The sequence below is a fragment of the Arachis stenosperma genome, chromosome 5, assembly GCF_014773155.1.
Source record: "Arachis stenosperma cultivar V10309 chromosome 5, arast.V10309.gnm1.PFL2, whole genome shotgun sequence".
Lineage (NCBI taxonomy): Eukaryota > Viridiplantae > Streptophyta > Magnoliopsida > Fabales > Fabaceae > Arachis > Arachis stenosperma.
In genome coordinates, this window is record NC_080381.1 from 141,786,016 (window position 1) to 141,798,728 (window position 12,713).

Here is a 12,713-nt window from a genome sequence, read left to right on the forward strand (position 1 = left end):
TTAAATTGATATTTTATGTTTATTTTGAAAAATATCTCATGTATTGCTCACTGAGCTTGAAAAATCAAAAGAAAAAGAAAAGAAGTAGTAAAATGCATGAGACTTTAGTTATATATTTTGAGTTGTTCTTATTACTTTGATGTGGTGGTAGTATCTATGATTCTAAATGTATGAATTGAATAGTACATAATTGATATTGAAGTCAAGAATGCTGATTCTTGAGGTACAAGAACTTAGAAAAATATCATGGATGCTCTAAATTGAGTAAGAAGTTGATCCTTGAAGCAAAATAAACAACAAAAAGAAAAGAAAATAAAAAATAAGGTCCAAGGCTCTAAGTGTAACACCCTAATATATAGATCCTTATGCTCGAGTCATAAGTCAACGATATTACGGTGGTACGACTCAAGGTGGAATAATAGTAAGAATATATATGTGTGTTTGAATGAAAGAACTAGTAAACGAGAAGCCTGAAAGGAAAATAAAATAAAATCGCGAATGAAAAGACACTCTCATAAATAGATAGCAGACAAAAGGTAAAACGCGTTCAAAAAATGATAAGAATAAGATAAGGACAAAATGTATATAGGTAACATAAGTAAATAGCCACTAGTCATGACTTGCGAAGTTTAGGCCGGTTAGGGTACAAAAATTTAACACTAGATTTATCCTCTATCAATTAATCGGCACCAGTAAACTGTGAACCCGGTTAAATCGATTTCCTATTTTTAACTAAAATAGATCAAATAATATTATAATATTATTCAAACATCTCTAATATTAAGATAATAATAATATTATATTACTATTTCTCTTCTCTTATAAATCGAGTCTGCCTCGTCAAACTAAATCGAGTTTGGTTCGTCAAATATAATACTTTATATAATCAATAATTTAGAAAATTTAAAAAATATTATTACAAAGCAATCTAAAAGAAATAAGTTAACAAAATATTTATCAAACTTCTTCATTCCATCATTGATAAGTAAAGATATGTAAACAAAAATAAGAACACATATCAGATAAAAAAAATATTTTCTTTCTATATCAAATTGATGAGATAAAAAAACGTTTTTTTTTTTTTTACATCAAATTGATAAGAGAAAAAAATAGAACTATTTTTTAAGTGAAAAGTTTGGAATGAATTAAATGGATAGATGAATTACTGAAAATATAAATTAAGGAAATAAGCAAACTGAAGAGAGGAAAAATATAAGTATAAGTTATGCGTGAAATGGAATGAAATTTGCAACTGCAGTAAATGATGGCAATACAACACGATGGAGGTGATGCAATTGAGGGTGTTGAAGGAGAAACACATAAAAGTGTGCATGAAGAATAAAATTGGTAGATTTTTCTAAAATGTTACAAAAAAAAAAACTTTAATATAATTAAACAAAACATTAAGATGGTGAAAAATGTAAAGAAATTGATGTTCACTTAATCCATTTTTTGATTTATTAACAATTTGTTTTTTGTTCAGAGATGTGTTATCATGGTTATAAGAATAACAAAACTGATTTTATTTTAGTGGGAGATTATTTGATTTTTTAAAATAAATTTTATGACTAATTTGTCCTTATAATTTGCTATATAAAATAATTTGTTGGAAGATAAATATAGTCCAAAAAAATTAGAAACCAAAGTGATAGTCAACTCTTTGTATTAATTTTATATATTATTATACATAAGTTAACTTTGTATATCACACAAGCTTGTATACTCTTAATTTTAAAGAAAGGCATAAACATGCCTTAACCAAAGAATAAATTAAAAGATTCAATGATGAAGAGTCTGCAAATGATCTAAACACAATACTTTGTAAAAGCAAAAATTAAGAGTCTAAGATCAGAAAAGAAAAACAAAATCAAGGAAGTATCCAAACAGGAGGACAAAAAAAGTTAACATCTGATAACACTTCTTGGCAACTCCCATCTTCTAAATTGAAGATGCCAATGTTATGATAATAAGTCTCTACTAACGATTGCTCTTCAACCAAGCTATCTGTAAAGTAGATTTGATTTCCTTTGGAATTTAAAAGATTGCCAGCGAACATTTGAACAGAAGCATTAAATCCAATTACCAGTATATAATTTCCCAAACTACTAATCCTTGACCATGCATTTGAATTTTCCTTCAATTCATAAATATCGAATTTGGTAGTCTTGTAGGAACGTTCCTCTTCCTCACAAATCAAATTAATAAGATGTCTTACCACCATCAATAAACTTCTATCAGCAGTCACAATCAGATATTTTTGATTAATCTCTTTTGTAGTAACAGTATGAAAGGGAGTTGAGGGTTTAAAAATTGTTACCATGGGACCTGCTTTTGTCATTGTATCAAATCTGTATAGCTGCCCATCATATTCTATTGCAAATATCCACCGTTGAAAAAATATGACATCTTGAAAATATGGAAGAGCCCTTGTTGGTAATTTCAGCCATCTCTTATTACTTGGCTTGTAAAAGGCCAATCTAGAAGATCCATATAAAGCCACCGCCATAAAATTAATGTCATCGGGAGCTGAATTTATAATAACCTTCCAAATTAGAAATTTATTTGCAAAGATGGTTTTCTCGGTGATCATGTAGTGTCCACGAAAGTAAAAACTACATTGATCTTCGTTATAAATTACATCCGGCAGATTTGAGATTGGAGGAAGATCCAAGAAAACTTTTGTCAATGGATTCAACATTCTTATGGTGCCTTCGTACATGGATACAATTATTAACCATCCATAACAAGAACCACGGATAAGTTGGTATTGTAATTCGGGAAGTGTGAGATGGTAAATCCCCTTCTCTTCAAGAATTTCTTTGTGAGTATCAACTTTGAAAGCTTCGTTAGTAGCAGCACCGCCGCCAATAGGTAACAGCAGCCATGGAGCTTTGTTGCCATTGAGGATCTTCGGAAGTTTGAAGTTCCACTGCTTACATACCAATCGAAGTTGAAGATAGTCATCATATAAATGGAACCGCTTTGCGAATTCGTCCAACATATCTTGATGAATGTTTGCCCATTGATCAACTACCTCTCCCATGATACGTGTATGTCAGCCTCAAGCTATGTCAATTGGCTAGACTCGCAATAAGTACACCCAAAAAATTTCTTATATAGATAGATAAAAGTAAGAAGGTTTAGTCAGTTTCAAAGCATTGTTGCTTTTATAACAATAATATGATATTGTAAATTAAGGTAGGTTTCTGTTGCGTGATTAAAAGATAAGATAAAAATATAATATTTCAAAATCAATGTGACATAAAGATCAAAGTTCGAAATTTGTTATTAAAAGATAGATGAAATCTTTTAAAGTTATCATTATTTGAGTTTAATTTTAATTCATTCATTCATGGCAAAGTAAACAAGTTTTTAAATATATTATCTTTACTAATTAAATGTTAATAATATAATAATATAATATCTAAAGTTTAATATTTTGTTACAAAAAGTATATATATAAAATGTCTCATAGAATATTAGCTTTTTCCTAACTTTGTTTTATCAATTACCGGAAAAAAAAAACAATATATATCGTGTAAAAACTAATTTAAATCAAAATCTTTTACAAAATTTCACCTATCATATTATCTATTTATAATCTTTATCTTTATCTTTATCTTTATAGTAATACAAATGGGGAGCTCATATGCTGACGTGGCGCTTATACGTTGAGTATAAGAGTTTATTTGCTTAGGTGTCGTCACTATAAATTTTTAGATATATATTTATAAATTATAAATTATTGTTTGCTTAGGTTGTTATTTTCAAATTTTAAATTATTTATTTGGATTGTTATACTTAGGTTGTTATTTTATAATTTTTAAATTATTTTATTTAGGTTGTTATTTTTAAAATTTTAAATTGTTTTACTTAGGTTATTATTTTTAAAATTTTAACACTTTTTTAAAAATTTGTTGATTCTTTTTAGCACTATTTTTTAAATTTTTGTAGATTTTTTTCAAAAATTGCAGCTACATATCTAAATTTAAATATATTTACGTTAATTTAGAATTTTAAAAATTATTAATATATTTATTTACTTTATCTACAAATTTAATTTAAATTTAAATTAAAGTCAATCAAATTTAAAAAATTTTAGTTATGACTCAACTATAAAAGTATAAGTTATGAGATATGTGTAGCACCACAATTCAAAGTACATCAAACTCTTTCTTTATATACATCCAAAATCTAAAATTTCTCTACTTATTCCAATGGCTGGTATTCACAAAATCGCAGAAATCAAACCTACAATCGATAGTTTGTGTGTACGTATACGAGTGATACGGTTATGGACACTACCAAGTTACGAAAATTCTTCATTGTCATGCTCAATTGAGATGGTTTTGTTCGATGAAGACGTGAGTTTTCTACTAATATTTTTTTATTTTATTTTAAATTTATATTATTTATATTTTAAATTTGTTTGTTTATCCTCGTCTAATTGTTCTTTGATTTTTGTTTATCAATTCTAGGGAAGAAAAATACACACCTCGGTACGATTACACCTACTTAGTTGGTAAGTTTATTGTTTTAGAAAAAGTATAATTTATTTATAAAAATTTATTTATTTTATTGATAATTTCGGCTGTGTTTTGTTATTAACAAACTTATTGATAACAATTTTTTTATTTTAAATCATTTTAGATATTGTAGGATATCTTGCTGGAATTAGGAGTGAGAGAACTCTTGAAAAAAATGGTAAATCTATCAAGTACACTATTATTGAATTAGAGATTGATGATGGGTAATCATATATTTATTTTTATAAATCTAAAATTTTTTATATTTTCACCTTTTCAAATTATTATTTAACTTATTTTATTATGAATCTTTTTAAATTAATACTATTTATGATGAAACTAAAAAAAATTATTTTTAAATTAACAAATTTCTATATTCCTAATGGACAACGAACGTTTGATTAGAAAATTTTATTTAAAAATTTAAAATTTGTATTAGCTAATTAGAAAATTCTATTTAAAAATTTGAAATTTGAAATTCTAATACTAATTCCTAATTAAGTGATTTCTTAACCGTTTCAATTTTTAAATTTATTTTTTTTATTTGTCACATTTATAAATTTTCTCTTTACTCCATTTATATTATTATTTTTTAGATTGTCTCTATACAACAATAGAGGTACTTTCATCTTTTTCTCTCTTTTTAATTATAAGCTATTCCTTTTCAATTTCATTATTTAAAGAAACAAAAAAAAATTAACTATTAGTTAAATTTATTAACTGTGAGATTAAACTTTTTATTATTTGTTAAAAGTTTTTTACTACAGTTTTGACATTAGAACTCATTTATCTAGTAAAATAAAATATTTTATGATTAAAATATATTTATAACTAAACTTTTTGACAAAAAATATTTAGAAAAGTAATTTGGAGTATTATGTCAATTCTCTCGATATAATGCTTAACAGATTTTTTAAATAAATAAAATAAATCAAATATTTTCTTATTTTAAAAAATATATATTTTTATATTATATTACACATTTCATAAGCGTATCTTTATCTTTATTTTTATCTTTATAGCAATAGCAATACAAATAGGGAGCTCCTCTTATGCTGACGTGGTGCTCATACATTGAGTTTAGGAATTTATTTGCTTAAATGTCGACACTAGAAACTTTTAAAATTTTATTTATAAATTATAACATATTTTATTTACTTAGGTTGTTACCTTTTGAATTTTTAAATACACTTTCTTAGGTTGTTGGGTATTTAATTTTTAATATTGTTGAACTAATAATTTGCTTAGGTGTCATCACTAAAATTTTTAAAAATATTATTTATAAATTATAATTTATTATTTGCTTAAGTTGTTACTTTTAAAATTTAAAATAATCTTTTCTCTAGACTGAATACAAATGGGGAGACTTTTTGCTGACGTGACGCTCATATGTTGGGTTTCGAGATTATTTTCTTAAATATCGTTATTAAAAATTTTTGTAATTTTATTTATAAATTAATAGATTATTTGGTTAGATTGTTAGATAATAATAAGGATTTATTTTTTGAGTTTATTAGCAAGGTAGTTAGATATTTAAATCTTAATATTATTAAACTAATTTTAAAAAAATTAATAAATTATTTGGTTAGATTGTTAGATATTAATATCAATAAAGATTTAGTTTTTGAATTTATTAACAAGGTAGTTAGATATTTAAATCTTAATATTATTGAACTAATTTAAACAAAGTTATTTATAAATTATTTTAAAATTAAGACGGTTGTTTAATACTGAAATCAACAATTTAAAAGTAATAACAAAACAACAAAAAGCAAGTAATAGTAAGAATTAAGAAACAAGTTCGAAAACAAAATAATAAGAGCTTAAATTTGAAAACAGAAACAAAACGTTATCCTTAAAAGAGATTGTTATTTTTTAAACTTAAGTTATTTCTTTAAGTTGTTTTGCTTAGATGGATATTTTTTAAATTTTAAGTTATTTTGCTTAGGTGGTTATTTTTTAAATTTTAAGTTATTTGCTTAGTTTATTATTTTTTAAATTTTAAGTTATTTACAGATTACTCTTTTAAATTATAAATTATTATTATTTTTTTAAGTTGTTACTCTTTAATTTTAAGTTATTTTCTCATAATTAAATTTTTTAAAAAACTTTTTAAAAAAATACATGTCTCAGTTAAGAGGGCTCTTGTGACTCGATTCATGAATTTGCTAAAAGAAATCGATGATGGATAATCAATTATTATTTTTTAAATATAAACACTTACACATAATAGATGAGTAAAATGAAATCTATGAATTTTAATATTAACTTCAATATAAGTTTATTTATTTGAATTTGTTTCAAGATTTTATTCTATATATTTGAATTTATTTATTTTAATATTTTGTATTTAAATTACTATTTTAATTTTATTTTGTTAAAAAAACTTATAATATTAATTTTGTTCGTACTTGAAAGATTTTAATTTATTAAAAAATTATTTTTTTAAATAAATATTTTTTGTACCTTTTTATTTAAAATATTATTATTGATATGTTAATATAATCTAAGAAGTTTAAATTTTTTAAATTAATTTATTCGATATCTGTGAAAAATAGCATTATCCGATAAATAAAAAAATAAAAATATATTCTTGAAGAAAATTTAGGATTTCAAAAGAGAAAATTTATCATTTTTTTTAATTTTTAAATTAAAAAATATAATTTTTTATTTAAAATAAAAAAGTAAAATAAAGTCCAGTAATATTAGGTAGACAAAAAAAAACATGAAAATTTTTTATTTTTAAATTTTGAAACTAAAAAAATTATTCTTTTACCAAGAAGTAGAAAAATAAAGAATTTCAACAATACCCAATAATAAAAAAATTTAAAAAAATTTAAATTTTTAAAATTAGTTTGTTCTATATTTGTGAAAAAAATAGCGTTATTTGGTGAATAAAAAATATATTTTTGAAAAAAAAATTTTGGATTTCAAGACATAATTCATCAATTATTTTAATTTTTAAATTTAAAAATTTAATTTTTTATTTAAAATAGAAAAATAAAATAAACTCCAGCAATATTAGGAAGACAAAAAGAAAAAGATGAAAACTTTATATTTTTAAATTTTGAAACAGAAAAGATTATTTTTTTACCAAAAAGTAAAAAAATATAGAATTTCAAAAATATCCAATAATAAAAAAATTTAAGAAGTTTAAATTTTTTAAATTAATTTATTCGATATTTGTGAAAAAAATAGCATTATCTGATGAATAAAAAAAAATATTCTTGAAAAAAATTTAGGATTTCAAAAGACAAAATTTATCATTTTTTTGAATTTTTAAATTAAAAAATCTAATTTTTTATTTAAAATAGAAAAATAAAATAAAGTCCAGTAATATTAGGTAGACAAAAAAAATAAAAACCTTTTATTTTTAAATTTTGAAACAAAAAAATTATTCTTTTACCAAGAAGAAGAAAAATAAAAAATTTCAACAATACCCAATAATAAAAAAATTGAAAAAGTTTAAATTTTTAAAATTAGTTTATTCTATATTTGTGAAAAAATAGCGTTATTCGGGGAATAAAAAAATATATTTTTGAAAAAAAATTTTGGATTTCAAAAGACATAATTTATCAATTTTTTAATTTTTAAATTTAAAAATTTAATTTTTTATTTAAAATAAAAAAATAAAATAAAGTCCAGCAATATTAGGAAGACAAAAAGAAAAAGATGAAAACTTTATATTTTTAAATTTTGAAACAGAAAAGATTATTTTTTTACCAAGAAGTAGAAAAATAAAGAATTTCAAAAATATCCAATAATAAAAAAAATTTAAGAAGTTTACATTTTTTAAATTAATTTATTCGATATTTGTGAAAAAATAACATTATCTAATGAATAAAAAAATAAAAAAAATATTCTTGAAGAAAATTTAGGGTTTCAAAAGACAAAATTTATCATTTTTTGAATTTTTAAATTAAAAAATATAATTTTTTATTTAAAATAAAAAAATAAAATAAAATCCAATAATATTAGGTAGACAAAAAAAACATAAAAATTTTTTATTTTTAAATTTTGAAACTAAAAAAATTATTCTTTTACCAAGAAGTAGAAAAATAAAGAATTTCAACAATACCCAATAATAAAAAAATTTAAAAAGTTTAAATTTTTTAAATTAGTTTATTCTATATTTGAGAAAAAATAGCGTTATTCGGTGAATAAAAAAATATATTTTTGAAAAAAAATTTTGGATTTCAAAAACAAAATTTATCAATTTTTTTAATTTTTAAATTTAAAAATTTAATTTTTTATTTAAAATAAAAAAATAAAATAAAGTCCAGCAATATTAGGAAGACAAAAAGAAAAAGATGAAAACTTTATATTTTCAAATTTTGAAACAGAAAAGATTTTTTTTTACCAAGAAGTAGAAAAATAAAGAATTTCAAAACATCCAAGGCTTTCCAGAATATAAAATAGTCCATACTTTACCCGAGTTTTGACGATGCAAACTGGCGTTTAAACGCCAACTTCCTGCCATATTCTGAAGTTAAACGCCAGAAACAGGTTACAAACCAGAGCTAAACGCCACAAACAGGCTGCAACCTGGCGTTTAACTCCAAGAGAAGCCTCTACACGTGTAAAGCTCAAGGCTCAGCCCAAGCACACACCAAGTGGGCCCCGAACGTGGATTTCTGCACCATCTATCTTAGTTTACTCATTTTCTGTAACCCTAGGTCACTAGTTTAGTATAAAAACCACTTTTAGAGACTTACTATGTACCGGAGGACATTTTACATCTGAATTTTGTATCTTCTACGGCATGAGTCTCTAAACTCCATGATTGGGGGTGAGGAGCTCTGCTGTGTCTCGATGGATTAATGCCATTACTTCTGTTTTCTATTCAATCACGCTTGTTTCTGTTCTAAGATACTCGCTCGTACTTAACCATGATGAATGTGATGATCCGTGACACTCATCACCATTCTCAACCAATGAACGTGTGCCTGACAACCACTTCCGTTCTACCTTAGATTGAGTGTGTATCTCTTTGATTCCTGATTCACGTGTTTGAGTGCATCTCCTGACAACAGAGCATTCGAATCTGTGAGATCAGAGTCTTCGTGGTATAGGCTAGAATTATTGGCGGCTATTCCTGAGATCTGAAAAGTCTAAACCTTATCTGTGGTATTCCGAGTAGGATCTGGGATGGGATGACTGTGACGAGCTTCAAACTCACGAGTGCTGGGCGTAGTGACAGACGCAAAAGGATCAATGGATCCTTTTCCAACATGAGTGAAAACCGACAGATGATTAGCCGTGCGGTGACAGCGCATTTGGACCATTTTCACTGAGAGGACAGATGGTAGCCATTGACAACGGTGATCCACCAACATACAGCTTGCCATGGAAGGAGCCTTGCGTGCATGAAGAAGAAGGCAGTAGGAAAGCAGAGATTTAGAAGACAGAGCATCTCCAAAACCTCAACCAGTTCCTCATTACTGAGTCACAAGTACCTTTTTTTTCATGTTATTTATTTTTCATAACAAAATCATCTTATTCATTAATCTCCTGACTAAGATCTACAAAATAACCATAGCTTGCTTTAAGCTGACAATCTCCGTGGGATCGACCCTTACTCACGTAAGGTATTACTTGGACGACCCAGTGCACTTGCTGGTTAGTTGTACGAGTTGTGAAAAGTGTGATTTACAATTTCGTGCACCACAAACTGTAATTGACTAAACCGTAATTCCTTAGTAATTTAGTCTCCTCTAACCTAGTTAACCGCCAATTCCTTGGTCACTTAATTTCGATTAGAGATTCAAGTCCGATTCTAGTTTATTAGCCATAAAAACCCTAATTAACCAATTATAAGAGGATTATATGTCACGTATCCCGTTAAGTCTAAGCAATTAGTGTTCAGGAGGAATTACTTTCAAGCTTTTGTCCAAGCAAATTACTTTTCCAAGATTTAACAAGAAGTCAAGTAGAAAAAGGGTTATCTTCCAATATACCATAATTCCTAAGATGAAGAACGAAAGGAAATTCTTGAATCTAAATCAATACATTAATTTAAATAGAATGGCAATAGTATTAATCCATAGAATAAACAGAGCTCCTAACCTTAACAGGGGAGGTTTAGTTTCTCATGACTCAGAGAAAAACTAGCGTTCCAAAATGTGTAAAATATGGAATGAAGTCGAGAGAGAGTCGCCCAAAGGCTAAATCTTTTTCCTTTTATATCTAACCAAATTTGATTTGAAAATAAAATAGAATAATAAATTCTAAACCTAAAATATTGTGTTTTGAAATAATAATAATAATGATAAGAAAGTAAAATCAAATACTTATTAATCAAATCCTCAACCATGAAGCCCTTCTTTATGATCCAAATCCGCGCTATTGCCGCTAAACGCCAGTTTTAGCATTTAGTGCCCCTGGGGCAGAGAGGTTTCTGTCTTCCTGGCACTAAACGCCAGGCTCGGCGTTTAGCGCTGACTGCTTTTGATTCTAGGCACGAATTATGACGTTTTTTGTGCTAAATGCCAGCAGTGGGGTTTAGTGCCAGCTTAGCAGAGAGCTTGCACCCGATACGAGGCATCTGGCACCAAACGCCCAGTAGTGGCGTTTAGTGCCAACTTGGCAGCAACGAATTTCTCCCTTTTTCTTCTGCACGAACTCTGCCAAACTTGTCCAGAATTTTCCTGAAATAAATAAAACCACAATGTGCCTCAAAGTAGCATCCAAATAGGCTTCAAACACTAAAAAATCAACAAAACTCAATAAATTCATATCCAAAATAATAAGAAAATAGAGAGAAGATGCTTACGCATCAGTGATCATTCTGCAAAGGGAATTCTGCTCTAAGTAGTCTTCTGAGTCTAGGGCAAACTCCGTTCTCTGTTTATATGCAAATACTATGAGACTAGCCGACGTCTGCACCCTGTTTGAATACGAACTTAAACCTAAATCCTTTGTACGAGGTTCCTGTTATATGGCTACTTGATGGAGTACGAGTGAGACGTCCTATGACAATGTATGATCGTGGAGAGGAGTAGTAGATGATGTTCTGCCTTTTGATGATGTCCCACCTGACTTGAGGTTTGAAGACCTAGAATATACTTTCCCTCGCTTTGTAGTTTAGAGGGATTTAGGTGAGTATAGAGTCTAGGCTAGCTTGGGCGCCAGCTTAGGGACTTCTTGAACAAGTTAGGGCCTGGGATGTTGTATGTATATATGTATATAGTTATTATCTAGCTATATCTAGAGTGTTCTAACTAAGATCTATACTCTAATAAAGGCCGGATAACTGAATGTTGTTAACTACTTGAGATGTATATAAGTGTGGTTGTTTATAACTGTTGTATTTGTTATTATGTGTGAAATGATTATGAATGATTTTGTATATCAATACAAACATTTTCAAAAAAAAAGTACCTCACAAAATAACTACGCTTTTAACAATGACTCAAGCTAATATAATAAATAATAGATAATAATTAGAAAGACAAGTTGGTAGCACCTAGTTTCTGGTATGATCTAAACATACTGAAAATTGGATCGTTACAATTCGGTATCAGAGCAGTTTGTTTCCAGTAGAGCCTGGGGAGTGGATTGACTATGCTTTATTGCATACTCTACTTTTCTGTCTCATGTTGTTAGGGTATCTTTAAGATACATTTGGCCTGAATGTCTATGAGCTCTCATTTTGGACATGTTCGTGCTTAACTTGAGATATTAAGACTAATCACCTTAATGTTGATTGTTTGGTGCGGATAAGACCTCAATGACTACGAATAGGCATAGTTTCATCAAGCTCCGAATGACGAATCGATGTGAGGCAAACCTATCTTCATAGCTGTTATGATCTCCATGGCTATGGCTATGTGAGATTTGGATGCTATAAGGAACAGAATAATCTCTTTGGTGGGATGGTTTAAAAGAAATAGATCTCTTGAAGATGGATTCTTGCACGTGGCTAAAATTTTGAGGGCAAAATTTTTTTTTAGGAAAGTAGAATGTAACAACATAGTTTTCGTGTACACGAGACCTTTTCTATAGATACGGAGTTATCCAGAGGATTAGTAAAGGAAGCACCTCTGTTTTATTATCAAGCACCTCGATATTCATCATCATCATGTCATCACTAAGTAAGAACCTCTTTTGAGATAAGCTTGACGACACAATCGCAAAGAACCTAGTTTTAGAGCCGTATTGGTTAGGAGTTTTAGACTCTGGTTTCCG

General features: G+C 27.0%; 1 protein-coding gene across 1 annotated transcript; it reads right to left on the reverse strand.

Moving 5' to 3' along the window:
- Window positions 1-1,867: 1,867 nt before the first annotated feature.
- On the reverse strand, window positions 1,868-3,043 carry LOC130981608 (putative F-box protein At5g55150). Its single transcript, XM_057905184.1, has one exon. The coding sequence runs from the start codon at window positions 3,041-3,043 to the stop codon at window positions 1,868-1,870; it is 1,176 nt and encodes a 391-aa protein (XP_057761167.1).
- Window positions 3,044-12,713: the final 9,670 nt, after the last annotated feature.

What these genes read in the sequence shown, in the direction of transcription:
- LOC130981608 (XM_057905184.1), bottom strand. Translation starts at nt 3,043, where the DNA reads ATGGGAGAGGTAGTTGATCAATGGGCAAACATTCATCAAGATATGTTG.